The following is a 23028-nucleotide window of genomic DNA, read 5'->3' as shown; positions in this document are numbered from 1 at the left end:
ATATCCCTGCACACATCTGCTTATGTATTCTCAGCATTTCTTTTTGTTTTGAAAAATTTAGGCTTTGGTGTACTTAATAGGTTTCCTATGAGTCATAATGATAGTTGCCAAACCATTTTTTTTTCCTCTTTGGACTCGATTCTAGTTCTACAGTTGTTTCCTGCAAAAGGGTTAAAGTCCATGTGCTCTATTAAGATAAATATCAGTGATCACAAATGGATTTGCATAAAGTATCAAAACCCTTAGTCCCTGGTGGACTAAGTCAAGCTGCACGTTTAGTTTTAAAGTAACAGTGGCTACAGGAAATGTTAGAAATAAAAGTTGTTTACTTTTTCTTCAGAGTGGAGTTTCTTCTTTTGACTTACCTCTCTTCCATTTCTATTAAATATTTTAGCATCCCTGAACTATCAGTGAACCAAACATCCCCACCTCATCTGTAAAAATAAAATATTTCCCCCTCCCAATTAAAGCAGTATCTCATTCTAGAAATGACATCAAGGCCAAAGATTTTGATCATTGGTACGCTTCTAAAAATAAACATTGCCAAAATGAAAAACTTAAAGTTCAAAGGTGTTCTTTGCAGCAGCTTCAAATCAGTAGCTTATTCGTGGTCTGTGAAAGGCAAATGGGTATCCTAGGCAGCCATGATGACTTGGGGTCTTTCTTATTGGTAATTACTTAGCGTAATTACTCAGCGTAATTACTCATTTACATTAGGTTAGCTAATGTCAGTAGGTCATGATTTATTTCAAGGTAAATCATTTGTTATGAGTTTGCATGTTGCTGTGGCTGACAGTGTTCTTGGGGTTTATGATAAGCAGCATTTTTTTTCTTTTTAATATTAGACAGTATTGTTTCATCAATGTTCAGAGGGAAAATAGTCTCCATAGCTGAAATAATATTGGGGACTGTTCTTACATAAATGGGCGTGCATGTTTTAGTCACACTGAACATGTGATGGCAGGAGAAGCAAATCATAGTTGTTGAGTGGAGAACTGTGATTTTGTAGTTCTCAGCAATATTTGCATAAGTGTGAGCAGAATACTACCTAGGATTGTGGAAAATAGGGTAAGCAAGAAAATAACCAGCGAGCTGGTTATGTTCCATGCTTTAAAGTCTCTTTCTGAGACTAGACAGCTCCCTTTCTTCTTTCCCCCACATCAAATTTCAGAGGAGGATAGCTTGGTTTATGATTCTTGCCATGGGACTTCTGATATCTGTTGAGTGACAGCTCCTACATGCCATATGCCAGAACAGCACTCTTGCTGTGTGCAGACCTAAGTCAGGCTAGAGTCTTTAGCATCTAGAGAAGACATTTATGACCGGTAAGAACTCTCTCAGGATACATGATGTTAAAATCAAGTCAATAAAAACAGTTTTCCTGGGCTTCTTCCCTGTTCTGTTTTAAAGATTACATGGTACTTTTAGAAGCAGTGAGCTAGAATCGGTGTTGGGTGTGTTCTGAGAATTCAGGAAATAAAGTGTGAGACTTTTACACATGATGTAAGGATGCTGTGTTTGGTAGCTTCTGTGGGTTGGGATACTGTACACAACTGGACTCCCTGTCCCATCCCCTGCTCTTTCAGGGATTTCTCTGTGGGTCCCTTTCTCCTTCATGAGAGTCCTTTTTGCCTGTTCCGACATTTCCCGTCTTTTTCTGTTAGCAGTAGATTAATCAGTGTATTGACATGATTGCACTATAGTGGAGGCACAGGCAGATTTCTTCTTAGATCTGTCAGCTAGCGAGAGCCATCAGCTGGTTGTCTGCAGCCTAGAGCTTGGCAAATGCACTTGACGTGGATCTTTCGAGCAGGTGGCAAGGGCTCCACAGGCGCCTCTGTGTCTTTTCTTACATTCCCTGAATTCAGTGGCACCTTCCCACTTACATCTAGAACATTCCCGACATTTTGGCCCTGTGCAGAGGAATTATAACAACTTTGAAAGAAGTATTCTGTGGAGAATAATAGACTAATATGGAAGCACCAGAACTACTGCATGGACCCACATCATCATCTCTGGGTTTTTTTGTTTGTTTGTTTGTTTCCTTGGATTGTTTAGTGAGAATTCAGTATGCTGTTGTGCTGATAGAGGTTCTGGCTGAATTTTGGAGTAAATGACTCTATGAAAATAATAGCAAGATTAGTCAGCCTGCTTCCTGTATCCGTAGGAAGTGATAACACCTTATTGCGTCTTGAAGTTGGTATAGTGACTCTTCACTTCCTAAAGCACATTTTTGTTTCCCTGTGATAATTCCAGCCATTTTTCTCAGCTATGATGAAGTCAATGCAATAAAGTGCTATGTTGTTTAACATATCTGTATGATATTTAAAATCTGAGCTCTCTCAGGATTTAATTGTAGAATATTGGCAATATGCTTGTGCAGGATGCTAGATGGAAAAAAAAAAAAAAAAAGGCTGGTATGACAATCATAGCTTTTTTTTTTTTCCCCACCTTCCCTTCCCCGGAATGAAGTATTGACTTTGCTTAAGAGCAGTCCTTTCAGTGACTGAAATTGTCTACCATACCCATGCCAAGTTCATATTCACAGCTCATCTTTATTTCTGTATAAAATGCAAGGCATTTTGATTCAGTCAGATGATTACTCAGCAGGAGTATTTTGCAAACGCATGATGTTCTGATTCTTAAACTAGACAAAGGGAGAGTTGAGTTTTACTTTTCTTCTCCCCCTGCCCTCTTAAGAATTAAGAAACAACAAAAAGTCAGACAAATCCCCTTTCCCCCACACTACTGTGTTTTAAAATAGTCTTCTGGAAGGAGTACTAATAGGTATGGCACATTAGACCTTTTCTCTACACCTTTATATCTGCTGTGGGAAGATGTGTTTTGTAATTCTCTCTTGCAAATAAATAAGTACCATACCCATGGTATACAATACAAAAAAACATATCCAAATCCAGTGACAAAACCAAAGTTCCTCTGAGACTTGGCATGTTTTTGTTTTTCTTGGTTTAAATCAAACTCTTTAGATGCTGTTTAGGGGTGGGGTTTGGAGGGACCAGAGAAGATGTCTTTGCAGTGCAAAATCTTGGCTCTTTAAAAACTAAACTAAATCTAAACTACATCACATATTAAACTAAATCAGAATAGTATTTAGCATTAGCTGTGCCTCCTGTAACTATTGCTGCAAAATTAGCTTGTGTGTGAAAAATGAAGATTCAGAATACCAGCTCACTTTCAGATGTTTTACAAGTATGTTCAGGTGCTTGAGAATAAACCGCAAGCAATAGTTGACTGTTCAAAGGGAAAAACAGCTTTCCAAGATCTGGATTTTGGAAATTTGGGGTTCACTGTTCACTATTGTACTATAAGAAGAGCTAACTTGAAAATAAAAAATTTGAAGAAGGTGTCAAGCCTTCAGAATTTTCATCATCAAACAGAAATCTACCCAAAACATATAATGCTTTTAGTATGGATTTAATAGGTTGAACTGTCACTGTTTAAGGTGGGGTCTGTAAGACTGGAGTTTAGCAAGGCACTGAAGTATGTGCTTAAGTCCATCTCTCTTCAGTGAAGTATTAAAGGACAAGCAGATGCTTAAGTGCTTGTTAGACTGCTGACTTGATGCCTGAAATTTCAAGCATCTTATACATGCCGTATTTTTCTGAAATTTCTTTGAATTCCCAGCACATTTGTTCCAAATACTGTTGTTTCCTGCAAACTTTAGTGTGACTTTCTTCAGGAAATAAGTTGTGAAATGCAAAAAATAATTCCTAAATTCAGATTTAGGGTTATCCATTCAGGAGCAGAGTTACATAACATTTCTTCTGCGGTGTTGGTGTTATAAACAGAGCATGTGAAAATATGTGGGAGAGAATAATCACGGAGCTGTGTTTTGCAGACTGACTTCTTCTCATCTTGACTCATTGGAATGTAGGACTGGAAAATAAAGCCTCTATACTTAATATAGTCTCTTGTATCACAGGTGGTTGTGTTATACAAGTCTTTAATAAATTTATCAAGTTCAATTTAAAAGCAGCCAGTTTCTAAGCTGCTCACTGAGTTTGAAGTGTCCGAAGTGGGGTGAAGCTGTCATTAAATGAACATGCTGACTTATTTGTGCTGCATATACGCCTTTTGATTCAGGCATTTCCAGCTGAACCGGAAAACAAAGTTGTGATTTCTCTCAGTAAATCACAAACTTTCGTACTTATTAGCATAAGGGGACATGTAGAAAGGCTTTCAGACAAATTCTCCAAGGAACTAAACTGCTGATTCAGCAGCACTTGTAATCACAAATGATTTCAGTATTAAAGTTTCAGAAGGTCAATATGTGAGGCATTTAGAATTTTCTTTAAATTGCTGTCCTTTAAACTCATCTTCCACACCTGTGAAATTATACTATGCAGAAATGTGGTAAGCAAACTGAATTGCCAGTTGCTGGATTGTTGTATAGTTCTCTGTAAAATCTGAAAATAGAAACTGCCTTTTCGCTAAAATGCATCATGCTAAAACAGTTTCAGTGCTTTTGGTTAGCTTAAATACTTGCTCTGCTGTAACTTTTGCTGAGACTAGACAAAATAAGCTTGCATCCTCTGGAATGTATCTTGTAATGCTTAATGTGTGAACTACTCAAATGTGGATCATTACTGAGCAGTTGAATTCTAAATAAAACATCAGTAAAATAAAAGACAGGACAAAGTAAGAAATACTGTATGCATTCTGATATTTATCAGCAAAAATTGAAAAGCTAGAGCTAGAAGGCATACAGTGTAAATGTGAGAGCCAAGAATGAAAGGAGGGGAATGAAGTGAAGAAAAGCAAGAGTTGCCAGCATTCAAGATGAAGGTTGTCACTTTGTTTAGTCATGGAAGAGGGGAACACAGAGAACAAAGGGATGCAAGGGCAAAATATGAAGAGCTTTCAAAAGCAAGAATATGAACATCATGCAAAAAGTGACAAGCCATTGAAAGGATTTTAGGGGGATTGCCAGGTAAAAGTGGTGGAGAACAGCTGGTTTGAGCTGCCAGGTAACAGGAGAGAAGAGTTCTAGGAAGCTGCACAGTTTGAAGTTAGAGGATTCCCACTGCCGGCTGTGGGAAACAGACTTAGACAATGAGAAGAAAAGTGGTCCATCTCAAAAGAACACATTTTACTTATAGTTTTACTTTTATATACCCTCAGTTCTTGTATGCAGATCTGTTGCCATGAACAAATTGTAGTCCAAAAAGAGGAAGATGTAAGAAGATTTGGCTGATTGGCTGTAAGAGTTTGCAAGCTTGAGTCATAAAGGAAAACACACTGCTGTAGAAGAAAAAAGATAATGAGAAGATTTAGAGTGAAAAGTGCTTTCATGTTTTCCTAGTAAGGCAAATACAGGCCTTGCATGAAAAAATACTGGAGAGGTTTCAAACACCTCAGTAAATCCAGTGGGAATCCTTATTATCATTCTGTTGTTCTCTTTGGCCTGTTCATTTTGAGCATCATTAAAAAAAATCATATATAAAAAAATAAAATATTTTTGGCTCAGTGCTACACTACTAATGTCACATGTTATCTATACTGCTTTTGCATTCTGTGTTTAAAAAAAAATCACACGCTCCTCAATTTCAGTAGTGGTGCTGGGAACAGAAGAAACTTAGGAATAGCCTATGCTTTTTTTCCTCAGAAGTTGTCATAGAAATCAGGGCTTAAGTGTCTTGGTAAAGTGGCCTGAAGACTCTTATACCATCTCCAAATGTGTAACCCATGCTTTGTAGGTAGGAATGGAGTCTCCACATCTACTTATCAAATTTTAACACGCCATAAACACTACAGTATTAAAATAGAAGATGGGAAGTGGAAGAAAGCCCTATGGGAACGTTAGCCAACTGAGAACTACTGTTGTTGGCAGCTTTTATAGCGGAGCACAGATATGCCTTTGGTTTTCTTAATGCCCTGGAGCAGAGTTGTGAAAAATCAACGGGTGTGGGTTTTATTCATTATTTTTACAAAGCATCTTGTATTAATATATTTTGCTTTTCCTTGATATTCAGAAGGCTGACTGAATAGAAGTTTGTGTATATACACATAGGCACAGAAATAACTGGAGGCATACTCTGTGCCCTAATTTCTGGTCTCTTGGTGCTTTTGACCAATGTCCTACTAAGAGAATTGGCTCTCCTGCTGTTATTGTACACTCTTACCATTGTAGACCTTGGTGTCCATAGAAAAGATGTCTTTGTGACAATGAACACCTGGCATGTGCTTCTATTCAGTAAACCTCTGGAGGGATGGGTCAGTTCACTGCTCTTAGTGTCTGTAATAGCTTATTTTTATAAGAATGTCTCACTTTCTTGGCTATAAATACTAGGAAGAGAAGAGTAGGTAAAGACTGCATTTCAAATGTTTCCTCAGGAGCAGGTAGTGAATGCTGAAGCATTCAGTTTGGAGGAAAAAAAAGTGCTTTTGGGGAGTGAAGAACCTCAGCATTTATCTTCGATAAAAAAGAGTGGAAGGGGGTGAGTGAGGTCTAACCATTTGCAATGGAAAATTCAGAGGATTGCATGGTTACTCTTATATGAATAAATGCTGTTCTTGTGTTCTCACTTAGACTGCTGCAACGTGCTAAAGATACTGTAAAATACCTTTCATAAGAACTAGCTTAGGCGGGGTCTTAGTAATATTGCTGGCCCCCATTAATGGCTTCATCTTACAGAAATCATCTGTTGTAAGAAATAGAACTGGACTGCTTTCTGAACCTTAATACTCCCAGAGATTTCTAAAAATGTATTGGATGTAGTTACATTGTGTATAAACCACATGCCTAAACTTACTCTAAGTCACTGTTGCAGTTTTCCTCTTGCAGAGTATTCTCTTAAGCCACAAATATTTGCATTCCATAATACTTAGAATACTTCATCATACACTATATATTTGTTAAAGAAGTTGTCAAAATCATAGGGGTGGTGGGGGAAGTTGTAGTGTTCTGTCTCTCCAACTAAGTTACAAAGAGTTGGTGTGCATAACTGCCAGAGAAAAATGTATTAAAAGATGGCATTTTGATAGTGCCGAAATGCAGCCTTTCTTCTAAGCTTCTGTGGTTCTTTCCATGGAATTTTTAGCAGCTCTGTGGTTTTTTGGCATTGAAATCTGCATGTGGAAAAGTTTGTTGTAATCTTAACATTTCAATTTTACTCACTCTTTACTACATGCAGCACATTTATTTTCCAAGGGAGAGGTTGATTAACAACTTCTGTGCCACTGCATTGTAGCCACATCATCCATAGACTGGTTCCAGCCGGTTCTTTTTGTTCCTCAAAAGTGAGAAGGGAAAGTTTGTTTGGACAACGTGTTTTCTATCACAAATCATGGTCTGCCTACCAGTCTCATGAATGGCTAGGCACTTGGAGCCCACGCCACTGTCACCACCACTGCAATGGGAAGAGAGCAGTATTGCTGGAAGTTTACCCTTTTCTGTGCACAGCCTTTGCACTTAAAGGCATCACTGCAGCCTGTGAAACTTCTGGTTTGGGCAGATACATTCTTCTTAATGATATAATAAAAGATGAGAATACCAGGGAACCTGTGCATCATCAGGAGATCTCCTGGCCTGAAAGTCTGTAGCAGCACTAGATGCACTTGCAGTCTGGATGGAAAACCTTCAGAGCTACGCCCTCATTGTGCAACTCTGAATGTATGCGATTTACTGTACACTTCTAAAGTAGGAAAGGAGAGTCTCCCTTCCTCTTGTAGGTTAAAAAAAATAAATCTGTTTCCACATAACTGATCCTATGATAAAGAGAGAGACAAAGAAAATGTTTTTTCCTCAGTGGAAGGGTTTTTCCTCAGTTCACAGTCCTGCTAAGTTGTTTTCGGTTCTGAACCCCTAACCTTACAGGTATGTAGTAAACTGCTGTATGTAGTGAACAAGGGTCAGATCTGAAGCAGGGTGTAAGCAGACCTCAGGTGCCTCAGACCTAAGATGTGCCCATAAAAATTCCTGTTCAACAGCTACCTAAATACTGTCAGGGTTAAGTGTGTCTTGCACGGTCCTGAATTGCTAAAAGGTTGGGTTGCTAGGTTCTACCTGTTAACTGTGAGTGTCTTGAAAGTATGTAGAGCAGGGCATAAGTTGCTAGCAAAAGGATTGATGTCATAAGTAAGCTCAGAGCTCTTTGACAATTGATGCGCTCTCAGTTCAAAGGGCTTAAACACTTTTTGTCTCAGGGAAGTCTTCCAGTCTCTTTAGTTAAGGTGCCAGGGCTTATTCCGGTATGATTTTAGATGACTAGCAGTTGCATTCTGTAATAATAGTTTTGGGCACGTGGGCCTTAGGATGCAATCCAGAGTTTGGCAGCTATGCTTCCCTGACTGTGAATTTGGAGAGTCTGATGTATCAAAAAGGTGACTGAAAGCCCTCATTCAAAGCAGGAAGCTGGCAAGCAGCTGAGGACTACTAAGCCTGATGGTGGATTCCCACTGCTCTCCATGCTTTAGGGGGTTTGACCGAGGATGTGGCTTTATGAGGCAGGCTAGCCAGTTTCCTCCTGATAGCTGATTTTTGGCTGTGTTGAAAGAGCACCTGAAAAACCCCATATGCTTGTATTTGTCTTTCCTCACTGTGAGCAAGTCCAAGAATTGAATTGCTTTCTGCTAGCATTGCTGTCTGAGCCAACTTGGTAGGAGGGCAGATGAGCACCAGGGCTGGCACAGCAGAAGGGAGAAAGGACACCTGCCAGGAACAGTAAAATTGTCTCTTTTGGTAATGGCTGGCTGCTAGATTAAGGTAGTTGTCCTGCAAAAGCAGAAGAGGCATCTACTAAGAAACAGGATCACCTGAAGGAGGGGTTCCTCCTCCTATAGATCCTGGCTGGAGATGGGACTGCGCAAAGAAGCTTCATAGAGGCCTAAGATTTCAGACATGTTTTTGCCTTTATTGTTTTCTATTTGCTCATCTGGATGTCTGCAAGTTAGATTGCTATATAGTACCTAACAAAAAATGAATTTAGTCCTTTATTAGATTTGGTTAGAGTAACACTTTGATCTTTTTTACTTGTGTGTATGCAGAAAAAGTTGGGTGAATTTATGCTAGTAGGGTTGTTCTTTCTGAGCTGGAAGTTTGCAGCCTTTTTAGAATTTAGAAAGTGCTGTTTAATACCTTGGTTCTTTTTGATTAGACAACTGCAAACATTGCAGACAAAAGGCCTTTTTCTTAAGTCAGCCAACAAAATGAAGCTTGTTTGCGGTATTTCTGTTCACATAAGTGGCGTTATTCCCTGTGATTGTGTGCTTCAAGCTAGTTAATTGTTTTGCTTGTTTCTAGTTGGAGAATAAAGTGTTGACTCTGATCTTTAAAATCATCAGTGCTGTGGGACCTTCTTGTTTAATTAGCTCTGTTTATTTTCGTGTGGTATTACAAAACTTGGAGTCATCACTGGTATTCCACGCTGGAGTTCTCTCAGCATAAAGTAAAGCAGGCGCTGATGGTGTTCCGCCTGAAAGGTCTTAGCTGCTGTCATTCACACTTCCCTCTTGGTTAAATGTAACCTAAACTAACTTCCTTGAGAATGGAGCTATGCTGGTTTACACCCTCCAAGGTTTTGGCACTCAAATTTTGCCAAACTTTTTTCACCAAAACATCATATGAGGTAAAATCTTTGCATTTTCACTCAAGATTGCAATTTTAAACAGGAAACTTATGTTTTAAATTCTTACAGAAGCCAAAGTGTGGAAAGAATGGGGTGATCTTAATGTATCAATTAAAGAGTAAGATTAGCTTTTAATAGGAGCCTTGTCTTTCCATGAAGAAGAAAGATGGAGCAAAATAAAATCTTTCTAATCAAAATAATTAAATATTAGGAAAAAATACAGCTATGTTCTGGCATGTCCCGGTGTCAGAATTTCTGCGATTGTCCTCTGATTTCCATGGGCGATTGGAACAAGACCCAAGGTGTCTGTGATAGACTTTAAGCCATTCTGTGGTGTGATCTGTGGAGAGTCTCGTGGCACTTAGGAGTTCCTTGTTTTTCCTTCATTTAGGTGGCCAAATAAAAAAATCTAAAACCCTGAAAAGTGTTGTACTGTATTGCACTTGATAAGAAGCAGCTTGTAGAGACTGTCCTCAGAAAGACTGAGTGAGTTGTTTGAGGAAATATATATTGTCTCACAGTGAGTAATAATATGTCCAGTATCTGGAAAACAATAGAAATGCACTGATAATGAAAGGGAATAAAGGTACAGAAGTTAGTAGCACTGTGGAGATGCACATAAATTGTTCATAGCACTGTGCATTGCAAGCTTTAATAATAAAAGAACATCAGAAAAAACATAAAAAAGTACAGACTTGTTAAAAAGAGGCTTTGCTTTGGAGAATTTTGTTCCAATTTTAGATACCTTTATTGGCAGGAGGCGAGCGGTAGGCATATTCCTACCATTGCGATAAGCTCAATTTGGATATTTGTGCAGGATCAGCAGTTTAGAATAAAAGTCATGATACTATATTAAGAGATTTATGCTGAAAACAAATTATGTCCCTCTTAAATTATAAAATATGTTATCACTCAAGCCAAGAAATAGGTATCATCTGTGTATGTAAGTTCAGTTATTCTGAGAAAGTAAGTTTTAATACCCCTTAAATATTTTGTTTGTTACTGTACTTGCCTACGTAATGCACACTCTACAGAGACAGTCTTATTTTCTGATGCAGACTTCATAAACTGTATTACGAGATTTTGGACTATTAGAGTATCTGGTCTTGATGAAAGAAGTCAGATTTCAAATTTTGTATGAAATAGGTTTAGTTCAAGTCTTTATATTCATACAGTCAATATGTATTTATTGCAGAGATTTCCCTCATATTGGTATAGCATAAACATTTTATAGTAGTCACTGTCAAAATCTTCCATGGGATTCTTGGGATTTTGCTGCCTGCCAGGTAGTTTCTCTAGTTATCCTGGTCATGGCAGGACACTTCTTTCTTCAGTAACTCCCAGACTACTCCCTGCAACGTGTGCTTTGGCACACCTTCTTACCCTTCACACATTTGGGAGCTGGGTGCTTGAAGTTTTTAGGTTTGACCTCCCCTTTGATATGCACCTGAATATTCAGCTGAAACCTGTCTGAAAACAGTGTAACAGAAATAGAGATTTACATAAAGCATTCACAGTTAGTTGTATTTGTAAATAAACCGAGTGGAGAAAGGAACACAATCTTTCCTGAGATATCTAGAAGACACATGCAGACTTTAAAAGTGAGTTTCCTTCTTGAATGCCCCACAGGGTTAAATTTGCCTTTGGTTCCCTCTGTGAATACGTGCATGCATCAGACTTACTCAGAAGGTTTTCGACACTCCTCTGACAACACTAAGAGTGCTTTTATTTCTTTGGAAATGCAGCTGTCATCTTCTGGACCTTACTGTCCACTGAAGTAACTCACTCAAGGAAGGTTTAACTTCTCTTTCTGCTGCCCCATGACACAATGTGGATGGTGTGACGTCTTTCCTCCATTCACTTAACATTGAATTTTATATCAGGTATGATAACTACTTGTATCGAAGTAGTTGTTAAATGAGGTAAATGCAGAGAGCTCATTATTGTCACTTACATGACACCAGAAGCCATCTAATTGGCACCAGTCACTACACTGATTAAGTGTGGGATGGAAATCTAGGAATATTGTAATGCAGTCATTCATAGTAAAAATAATAATAATAATGTAGCTGTCAGATACTCCAGATCATTCAACAGCATGTCTGAGAAAGCTGTTGTTTATTGTGACTTACAAAAAGATAAGGCTTGATTTATTAATAAATATGGTTATTACTAAATCATGCAATAAAAGTTTAGCTTATCATTCATACCTGGAAAAGGTTGGGCTCTAGTATTTGTCATTTATGCATACTATTTTGTCTGTAAATAGGACCTGAATAGTAACCCTACATCTGCATGATGTGTTATTTCAGAAATCCTTTTACTGGAACATAATTATATCATGAATTATCCTCTTGTTTTATGGCATAGTCTGAAGCAGTCTCCACATGCACAGCTTCCCTTACCTTAAAATTCTGTGTGCCTCTGAAAAGCAGGGCCTGTTCTTGGTTTGGTGTGTAACCTGAAAGGGTGAGTAATGATTAGTTGTATTCCCTGGGCATTTTTAATTGGCAGGCCCTACAATGTGAAGTTTTATGTTTAAGAAATGGTATTAATTTATGAAGGAAATAGACTTCTTTCAGGGAAACATGCTCAGTGAAACATCAGAATTATCACTGTGAAGTTCAGTAGGCAAGAAGAATTTAAGTAGTTGAATAAATGCAGGAGAACACTGGTCAGTTACAGTGGATGTGGTATTGAAGTATTTCATTAAATGTGCAGATCTTTTCTTAAAAAAAAAAGTTGATCGTAAAATCTCAGTGGCATCAGTGGGAGCCAGCGACTGTCAGAACCTTGCTCTAAATTATTTTTCAATTTAATGAAAGTGCTCTATCTAGTTTGTGTTCTGTCATTTTAGAATTTATGTCATATACTAAATTGTGCGGTAATGTTTACTTGTCTTGTTTTTGCAGCTGTCTACTGGAGAATAATGTTTGTATAAGATTCATTGTATATGCTATGAGATGTATTCTGGATTGCCTTATCAACATAGTACCCATCTGCTTTCTGTGGATTCAGTTTTATATCTCTCGGGGGTATGGTATGATACAGTATCCTGCATAAAAAGAATACATTAATCAAATAGATTTTTATTCAGCTGAATGACCAATAGAAATGTTTAGTGAAAAATTAATCATATACAGTGTCAGTTCAGAAGCTGCAGTATAGGAATTAATAGCAAGGAAACTTTGGACATTTACACTGTGTATTCAAAGTCAGACATGAAGTGCTTTATTATATCTGTTATTCCGGAAGAGTCAACACAGAATGAATTTAGCACTTGATAGAAGATACTCAAACACCTTCCGAGTTTATAGCTGCACTGTATAATCCTGTAAATGTAGATTGAGATAGTATAGAATAGCCATTTAAAGCAATACTGCTAGGCATTGAAGGTAGGATCTCTTTCGGCAAATGACCAACAGTCCCTAGGTATTTTTGTTTTTTTCCTGAGACAGTAAAAGAATTTCCAGCTTTCTTCTGAAGCAAGCTTGGTGTAGTTTGCATTTCAGATCATTGTCCTGTGTGCTGTATATACCATATATATGTGTGCCTCCGTTTCAAACCTGCTACAATTTAAAAATATTAGCATTAAACCTCAGTGGAAGAATTTACAGTTATAAAATAACTTTTTGAACTTATCTTTCTCAATTTTTTATTCCTTTTTATATTTTGAACTTCTGAAACTTAAAATATATTTTGAGGGTTTTTTTAAACATTAACATTAGGAACACAAAAGAAGGTTAAGCTGACACATCTTCTCTTGCAATTGGAGTGGGCTTTGAGGCCTCACAGAGAATTATGATGGATCAGTTGGCAAGTAGCATCTTGCTCAAGAACTGTACCTCTGGGCAGAAGACTGCATGCTTTTAAATGTTGCAAGCTTGTGCTGGTACAAGACTATAAAAATTAAATTAATTATTAAGGTAAGTAGAATTGTTAAGGTTGACCAAAAATATTGGGAGGTACAGAGTATAGAACAAATAATGAAACTCCCTTTCTTGTTCTTCCTCCAGCTTTAAGAATTGTTTTACAGATGTTAGGTGCTAACTATATTAAAGAAGGAATTTGCTTTCTATATTTCATTTCAAGTTTTGTGTCATAGTTTCTTTTAAACATGTATATCTAGATACCTGAGCATGTTGAAGTAAGGTTTGAGCTTTTTTTTTTTTTCCTTTAGCATCTGATGCTAAGTTATTGACCCTAAGAGTTGTCATTCATAGCAACTTTTTTTAAAACTTGTCTATTTCTTAGTCTTTTCGGAACTAACCTTGCCATGCCATTATTGTGACACGATAATTTTAGTTAAGGGTTAAAGCTTCATATTTTCAATTTTAGCATATTTTTAAAACTCCAGTGCAGTTTTATTTTCCAAAAATGGATTTCCAGTAGTGGATAATTTGTGATGTTTACTGCAGTTGCATCACAGTAAATCTTGTAATTTAGTGTTCACAAACTTTATTTGAAGAAATACAGTTGTTGTAGAGAAAACAGAGTTATGCTGTACTTTCCTGTTGCATTCCGAAAACTCTTAGAAACTTTTTTTTTTGAGAAAAGAGTGTTTTGTTAAGAAAACGTGTACATTTATTGGCATGGTTTGAATGAAAACTGCTAGCTTTTTATGTTTTATTTGTTTATTCTTAAAAAAAAATAGAATAGCTTCCGTAACAGAGGGAAAAATACACATAAGAGTTCCCTCCTAATTAATTGATACTTAAACATGCTTAAACTGCATGTTATTTGTTTTCAAAAGTTAGTATTGTGGCTTAATTTTTTCAAAAATATTGCAGAGTAGTGCTCATGTTGCTAATAAACTGATAGAATTTTTCTTGTCAACATAGCAGGTCAGATTTGTGATATAGCAAAATATATAGATTTCCCTGAGCAAGTATATTTGCTGTATGTTTCTACGTTTTTAAAAAATATTTTGTCTACAGAGGCTGATGCTTTGCCTTGCAGCTATTTTTTCCCTTATTTGTAGAGGGAATTGCTAGAGCAGCGCTAGTCTGTGTGTTTGCCTTAATCTCTTCTACTGAATCAATGCCTCCTTTATCACTATTTGACTTCAGAAATCTTTTACTTTCAGAGTATGTGAAGGTAAATCATATGCCTTTATTTTTAGTTTTATTAGATAATATATTTCCCTATTAATGGCTTCACATTTCCACCCTTAGTTACTTTAGCGTTTCTTCTTTGTGATACTGTCACTCGTCCCATTGTTCAGGGTATTTTCATGTTTCCTTAACATTCATACCAAATATGATTTCTGCTGCCTTTTTATTCTTATGGTCAATGGTTGTCTGATTTAGATTATAACTTGACTCATGAAAAGCCACTGTATAAATTCTGCTTATATTTTTTGCAAAAATGGTGTCTTAGAGTTACCTGGTTATGCTTACTGAGAGATTGTTTTGCCTTTTGGTTTTGAACTGCAGGTTTTGTGTTGGTGATTTGCCCGTCAGTTTGTGTTCGAAACCTGTATTCTGTTCCTCTTGGAACAGTGCTTTGGCCTTCCTGTCATAGTATCCCTTGTGTTGTATCTGCGTGGTAGTTCTTTTGTCACAAATACAGATTTGCTTGTCTTCAGTGCAAAAAATGTATTAGATGGTGACGATCTCTCCCCTCCACCCCTACCTCCTCCTCGAGGAAGCCTCTGGACAGTTCATCCTTATTCAAATTTGTTGCAGTAGTTTAATAAGGATAGTTTTTACAGGACTTCTTGCACTGAAATTTTATGCTGTTTGTTGTTGAGATTTCTGTTCACATAATCGGCTGTGCTCGCTGAAGTCTATAGGGTGTGCCTTAAATGGTTGGACTAAAGAGTGTGTCTTAAATGGCTGGTTAAGTGCTCATTAATTGAGGATGATTACCTGATACTAAATTGTCAGGAACTTTCAGGAGATCATACTTCCTGTATCTATTATAGTATTATTTGATACATGTTAGTAGTTTGCTTTCCAAATGTGTGTAAAATAGGTCTGTCTGTCTCACTTCACCTAGATTTATGTGAGGTTATCTTTGCAGAGCTGGTTTTGAATGTTTCAGACCCAGAGTTGCCTGCCCAGCGTCTCTCTGTTGTAAGGATATATAACTATACCTGAGACATCTTCAGTAGGGGAAGGATGGGATTTTCCTACCCATCTTGTCCCCCATGCACTCTTAAATGTTGTAGTCGGGAGAATTAGCAATCTTACTGAGTGTGTTAACTAAGCATGTCTATTTCTGTCTGATTTCCATACAGGCTGTATTCTTTTTGCTGTACTATGAAACCTCTCGGAGGTCAACTTGCTCACTATTGTTTATGCTTAGAGTTCCAGTCTTACGCTGTGCCCTATTATGACACTTGGTCTACATGCATAACCCTAAGTTTTTAAGAACATTTTTAATAAGTGCACTAGGAGACCATAAAAGTTGAACTGTTGTCTGGTAGCAATTGCCCAACATATTTAATTTGTTGCAATAACACAAAAGAGCTGATCTGTGATTCTGTTCATCATTTATATTTTCCAGTTTTTGTTGCTTGTCATATGATCACCAAAATAATCTTAATCATTGGTAGAAATAGGTGGCTAGGGTGTACCTAATTTTTACTCTCCCCCCTTCTTGTTCTAGGAAATGTTGCTTAGGTCATTTACAGATTCTCACTTCTTAAACATAGATACTTACGTGGGGCAAGATGTAAAAAGTTGAAATAATTTATAGAAATTAAATCATGTTTGTAAAAAGGCTGTTAGCTATATCCATAACCATTTGTTTAAAACAAACTTTAAATTTATTTCTGTATTTATGTGACCTGTCCTTCATCTTCAACAAATATAACTGCTTCTCAGGGTTTTCTTTAGCTTATATTTGACTTATTGACTATTTTTAAGCTCTTAATTTAAAAGTTTTCAGCATAATTTAATTTGGGTAGAAGTCTGCATGCATGTCTATAAATAACCTTGCTTGTATTGTGTTTGATAATCCAGCTGGTAGGCATGTGTATACTCGTGGTATTAGACTATCCAGGGAGAGTCTGAGAGATTAGATTTTGCATTCTACAATATATTTCTTTATTCTCTTTCCTCCTTACAGCACATTTTACTTACCGTGTATACTCTTGTACAGATTAATTGGTGTGAATGAGCCTTTAAAGTCAAGCCATGTTTGGCCCATTACTAAGCTGATGGGGGGGGGGGGGGGGAGGAGGAGGAGGAAGAAGAGACTGTGATCTTGTAGATGATATATGAAGTCTGAGAGATCTGTAGTTCATTTTGTGGGTCATATTTTATAGAGCAACACTTTTTCCCCCTCAGCATCAGATTACCATTTAGGGGCTGCTGTTTGGAGTATGTCTGGTATCTGTGAATAGAGTGTTTTGGCTGTGTTTCAGTCTTGCTACTTGCAGAGAACCGTAACTTAAGGGCTTTAGTTAGTGGTTTAAGACTAGTCATGTAATGTCACATAATCTTATCACTTGAGAAATGTAGAACAGTTGTGCTTTGTTGTAGTATTAAATCAGACAGATGCTTTGAGGGGATCAGTTCTAATGAGAAACTAGTTCACACCTATTACAGGGGAAACTGAAAGGCATGAGTTCCTTTTTGTTTGCTTTTCTGTGGAGTTTTTCTCTAGAAGATGCTAAAAAAATTTCCAAGGTTCATTAACAAGTTAATCTGATGTACTTCTCTGGCCATCAGTTTTTTATAAGCACTAAAGAATCCCAAAGGGTTGTTTTATTTATATCGTAATCACACTTAAGCGGTCTTGTCTGAGGTCAGGACCTAATTGTTCTGTGCATTGTGCAGACGCGCTTCCTAAACTGGCGAGCTGGTTAGCTAAGACAATCAGCAGCGGAAGAAACAGCACTCGAGATCCTACTGTAATCCTTACTACGCGTTGTTACTGCAACAGCCAGGACATGTAAGTAACTTTAGTGAGTGAAACACTAAGCTGGAAGCTACCTTGGTTCTGGCCCCTGCCCCCATCTCAGTGTAGGTGTTTTGTACAGGGGGTGCTGATGCATTTTACGTGAAACAGTCCTTGCAGCCGGGAACCTGTGCCTTCCTGCTCCAAAATGGGTACTTGGAATCACCGGCACGGGCAGTTAGACACCCACTGCTGTTGTCTGCACCTACTGCTGTTGCCTTTCTCTTCCCAGGAGTCTTTCCATCCGAATTAAACAAGCAGTGTGTAGAGCAGCTCCACACTGCGTAGTCTGAAGCCAGAGTGATCTTCGGGAAAGTGAAGTTGTGGTTTCATGAGACAGAGTGTTTTGGCAGCGCTACCAAACATCTACACTGTTGCACTGTACCATCCTGTCTCAGTTGTGCTGGCACAACTGTCTGTGTAGCTATTCTGTGAATATAGCTTTCCCGCTTTTGGGACAACTCTGCTGGTCTATAATTAGATTAAATTCTTTAAAAGGCATAACAGTCAATGCTTGACTTGAGCAGGAGCTGTAAGTATACTTTCTGCAGAACTCGATACTGCCCGTGTTTTAAACATACCTGAGAATCTTTCTCTCACCTCTCAGCTGATTTAGGAAAGGGAACCTTTCGGATCCTGGTCAGGTTGAACAGGGGAAATTATGACTGTGCACAGAAGAGAAAGGTGAAAGGAAGAGTACCAAGGCGATTTATGGAGTTGAGCCCTGACTAAAATGAGCATTTCAGGATCACACTGTTGTATGCAGGCATGTAAAAAAAGAGTAGGTTTAAGGAATTTTTTTATTAATTATGAGGAAGAACAGACACTGGAGGTCTGTGAGAGTGCATTACAAAATCAGATAACTTGCTCATTCTTACTGTAGTATTTTTGATGCCTAATGTTCTTTTATAGATTAAGGTTTTGTATTTTCTGGATGTTAGTTATTCAACTCAAAACTTCTTGGGTAGACTACAAGTTTTATGAGCTGGAATAAAAGTTAAGAGTTCTCCTTTTAGTTGTTAGGAGCGCTCTCAAATGTAATACAGGTAATTAGGATTGCAGAGATAGTATAAGCCGAATTACTTGCATGACATCTAAGTTACAGCTCCTGTGAAGGATTGATTATTATAATATACTTGGATACCACATTGGAGCTAGTTAAAATAATAGCACTACAGCTTCATCTCCAAGCACATTTTACAGTATGTTTCTCTTCTAATTTTGAAAAATTACTTTAAGCTAATACTGTAAAACTGAAGCTGCACAGCTTTTCTGCCTCTTGACGAGAGCTTAGTATTCATAGCTTACATAGAAATTGTGCTGCAGACAATGAGGATAAATGCACTAGAAGTTTGTTGGCATTATAGGACTATACTAGGCAGTAGCTGGCTATTTTTAAATCTCTGTAAATTGTGTAATTTGTTGCCCGGGTTACCTGTTGGGGAGTGAGGCTGAGCGTTGTTGCTGATAATTACAAAATCAGGAAATCAGTGTCTAAAATCAGTCCTGACTAACTAATCTGTATTAATTTTTAAAACACTAAAATCTAAAAATACTACTTCATTACTGTATGAGTCTGTCCTGTATGTTAACTTTGTTTTTTTAAATTAATAAGAGTTAGGAAACATTAGGAGTTTTATTCCACTTAGCACAGGTACTCTAGCCTCATATGCAGTGTACATAATATGAATGTGGAGATGATTTTCCTGGTATGGGTATAAATATGAAATTAAGTATTTCTTCTCACCATATTTAAATTATTTCAGATTAACTGTTCACACTCAGGTGATCAGGTTCTGTTAAATAGTTCTTATGACAGCCTGTCTTTCTGTCTTCATCCTCCATCCATATTGCCCAAAGAAAAACTTTTTCTTTATTAGCTTGTGTTGTAGACTATTGATCCTGTATGTGTTGTACACTGCCTAACACTGGACATTTTAGCATGGCTTGAGACCTCCAGGTACTTCCAGTATAAATAATTATGCATGCACACTCCCAAATACTCTATCATTTATCATATAAAACAAATACTGTATTACAAATATAGTAGAAGTAGTAGTATAAACAGTGGTATTTGAAGCAGATATTATAAAAGTGTGGTACATAAATAAACAAACCACTTGAGTAAAATGGAGCTCTATGTAAGTAGCAGTATTTTATCTCCAGAAGTGTCATTTTACCTCAGTGGTGTACAAGAAAAGTTCAAACCTGGAGCCTGCTGTTGCTGCTCAAAGGTTAAAATGAGTCAAACAGCAGGGAGAGGGGAAGCCAACAGATCATACATCTGGACCTAAGTATTCAGGGTATCTTCAGGTTAATGAGTAGTCGACCTGTGAGAGAGATTAGACCTGCTGGGAGAATAACTGCTGGTCATTGGTAATTGGAATTTCTGTAGTATCATATTGTGGTGGGAAAGTACTGTGGCAGAAATGCTGGCATTCTCTTGGAGTTGTTGCCATGTGTCAAATGGTGTACATCGTACATTAGATATTATTGAAGCAGTTAACAGGTTAAGATACGGGATCACGCTAGAGATTCAAGTTGTTTTTATTTTGATTAATGTTGTAACATCATTTATCACCTGATAATTATAGGTCATGGCATGAATTATTTCCTGCTCTCCCCATTAAGTAAGCAGCTTGATTTTTTTCTAATGTAACAGTACCTGGACTAGTCCATCACAGAGGCAGTTGGATGCAGTAATCTAATTCAACATTGCAAACACTTTGAATGTAAAATATTAATGAAACTAAATGAAGAAGGTATGTTTTTAAAGCCTGCATCAGATGCTGTTTTTTTTTTCCTTGAGTAATGGTAAAACTGTTTTATTTTTCTTTGTTGCAGATCACCAGAAACTGGAAAGGGAAGCTAGAATCTGTCGCCTCTTGAAGCATCCCAATATTGGTAGGAACATTTAATTGCTTTTTACAGTAAATATCAGTTTAGACAGTTGGGGGGAAAATACAAAATAGCGCGTAGAAATAGCAAGCTTGAAGAAGTCAAATGACAAGACTATTTCTTTCGAATGTGGTGCTACTTTCAAATTCGTCTATGAAAAGTAATATGCCAACAGATCACGTAACGCAAAGTGTACTGGTCTCATCTCTTCTGAGCTATTACTCTGCCATCAATGAGTTGTCTATGCCAGGTGTTTGGGTTTTTTTGAGCAGTGTGTAGGCAGAGTTATTTCCAGTATTGCTCATGACTTTTTGAGACTTGCAGAAAGATGTCAGCTAATAGCATATGTTGCAAAATGAGACAGACCACTGTAGATAAAGTTAGTGCTGTTTTTACTCAGATGCTTATTTTATCATGTTTTGTGTTTGAGATTCTGTTCATCTGTAGAAAAGGTATGTAGAATAGAAAGCTCCTCTTCTTTTATTTCCAGAACTGTATCCTTTCTGCTCCAGCATTCATGGGAAGTATTAAAAAAGATTTTGGGGGAGTCTTCTGTTTCCTTGTGTGTGAAACAGTAGAAACAGATAAATACCTTGATCCTGTAGCAGCTGGGTCTGGGTTTTTCAGATGCTGGATTGTCTGCCGAGGTCTCTGTTACAAAAATATATGCTATACCTGAGACATCTGCAATAGAAGGGTGGGATTTGCCTGCCTATCTTGTCCCTCCCTCCCCATGCACATCCTTAAAAGTTGTTTTCAGGAAAACTAGAAATCTTGCTGAGTGTTTTAAATTAACATGTATATTTGGTACTCTGAAAAACACTTGATAGTTTGCTTGCATTTCTTCCTTGTTAGTCGTCTTTTTATTTTTAGCGGACAAAAGTTGGTCTTTGTGATATTTTTAGACTAATATGACCGTTTTGTGCTTGGGAAAGAAACAGTTCTTCCTTTTAATAGTAATTGTAAACAAAATTGTAAACAAAAAACCTGCGGTTCAAATGGAACTTGGAATCCTTGAAAAATCTCTCTTACACATTCTGAAAGGCTTAGAGGTTTCCCCTGCAAATTGGAAATGAGGAAGAGTAGCGTTATCTGTATTATTTTAAATCTTTCCATTTTATATTTTATCCCAGCCAAAACTGGGCAGTCTAGTGTGATGGACATCAAAGGAATGTGCAACTTCCTGTTGAGGAGATGTAACTCATCTTCAGTTTTTTAAAGCAATGGTTACAAATATAGTGCTAGTCTTACTCCACAGAGAAGTTTACCTATGCCTTGTGTAATTATTATTAGAGCATATTCATGAGTTTGTTCAAGCCAAGGAAGGTGAATAAAACACAATAATAAACAGGAATTGATACGAAGCGGTAGTGCTGAAGTGACATGACAGTTTTGGTGACAGTTAGTGTTATGTAAGTCAACACAGATTTCATGCTTTGTTGCCTGTGCCAAGGTACATGTTTCATTCAAAGGATTAAAAACAAAATCTTTTACTGCTGTTGATTTCTGTTCAGATACCACATTCTAGATTTGTATGAGAGAAGGTGTTTTGGTTTTCATGCTATGGAATTATATGCCAGGGGCTTGGCAACATCCCTTGTATTCTGTAACTTTTTTAATTTCCACTGTAAGCTATTCTGCCAACCATGGCAGTGTATCTGCCTGAAAAAGACTTTAGTTAGTTTGGTTATCAAAGTTCCTTGTTCCTATAGATGTAGCAGTGAAGGCCACTTTGTATCTGGTTTCTGTCTTGGAGGAAAATCATAGATGTGTTTTGAAAGCAAGAAATTGGTTTGGTAAATCAAAAAAGGTAGCTCTTTTCTGAAATCAGTATCACACAATGGAACTGGGTTGAATGCTTTAACGTTTGCGTGTTGAGCTCGTTGTCTAGTCTCCACCTCAGCCAGATCCCTACCATTTCCTTCCCTTTCCCTCCCTGCCTCCCATGCAGCATTCCCGTGCTCAGCTTGTCCAGCCACTAGCCAGCACTGGCGCACTTTCGTGGCCCTTGGACTGACCCAAGGGGAGGCTGCTTCACTCCAGCAGTTTGCTTTCCACCCTCCTCATTGCTCCTGCAGTCATGCACTGAGCCTGTTCAGGGAGGTGATCAAGCTAAAAATTAACCCTAAAAACATTCTGGATACATGTTATTTGTACACCAAACTGAACCTCTTATTTTTGGGTTACTGTCATGTGCCATTAAAAAAAAAATAGTGAGCTCCAATGGGTAATACTCCGTCATACTAGACCACACTGATAGTGAAAAAGGCAGTGTATACAGTAAGGCAGTTCACATTTAACAGCTTAGATTAAGATGTGTTCTGTATGTCTCTAAATGGTAAAGATTAACATTTGTAAACAAATTTTGTTCTCATTATGTACACGATAAAGAATATGCTTGTTTAAAAATATTAGCAAGTCCATGAATCTGAAACACATACTTTTTTTCCTTTATCTACATTTTCTCCTGAGTTACCTATAACTCATGAATTTCTAGTAGCCTAGAAAATAACAGATTTTTTGAAAAGGAACTCTCAGGTGTACAATAAATATGTATAATTTTTGAAGTAGTTCTAAAATACAGTTTTGCAAAAGCAGTCTCTATAGGAAAACATAAATCTAGTTTAATTTATTG

General features: G+C 37.4%; 1 protein-coding gene across 6 annotated transcripts in view; it reads left to right on the top strand.

Annotated features, from left to right (window-relative positions):
• Positions 1-23028, top strand: part of CAMK2D (calcium/calmodulin dependent protein kinase II delta) — a 177511-nt gene that overhangs the window by 51200 nt on the left and 103283 nt on the right. For all 6 annotated transcript variants that reach the window (XM_064510622.1, XM_064510620.1, XM_064510621.1 and 3 more), the window contains one exon: positions 20340-20399. In XM_064510622.1, the coding sequence (XP_064366692.1) occupies positions 20340-20399 (60 nt within the window). The remainder of the gene's footprint in view (positions 1-20339; positions 20400-23028) is intronic.

The sequence above is a fragment of the Dromaius novaehollandiae genome, chromosome 4, assembly GCF_036370855.1.
Source record: "Dromaius novaehollandiae isolate bDroNov1 chromosome 4, bDroNov1.hap1, whole genome shotgun sequence".
NCBI lineage: Eukaryota > Metazoa > Chordata > Aves > Casuariiformes > Dromaiidae > Dromaius > Dromaius novaehollandiae.
Note: the sequence above shows the minus strand (reverse complement) of the source record. Positions and strands in the feature narration are given on the sequence as shown.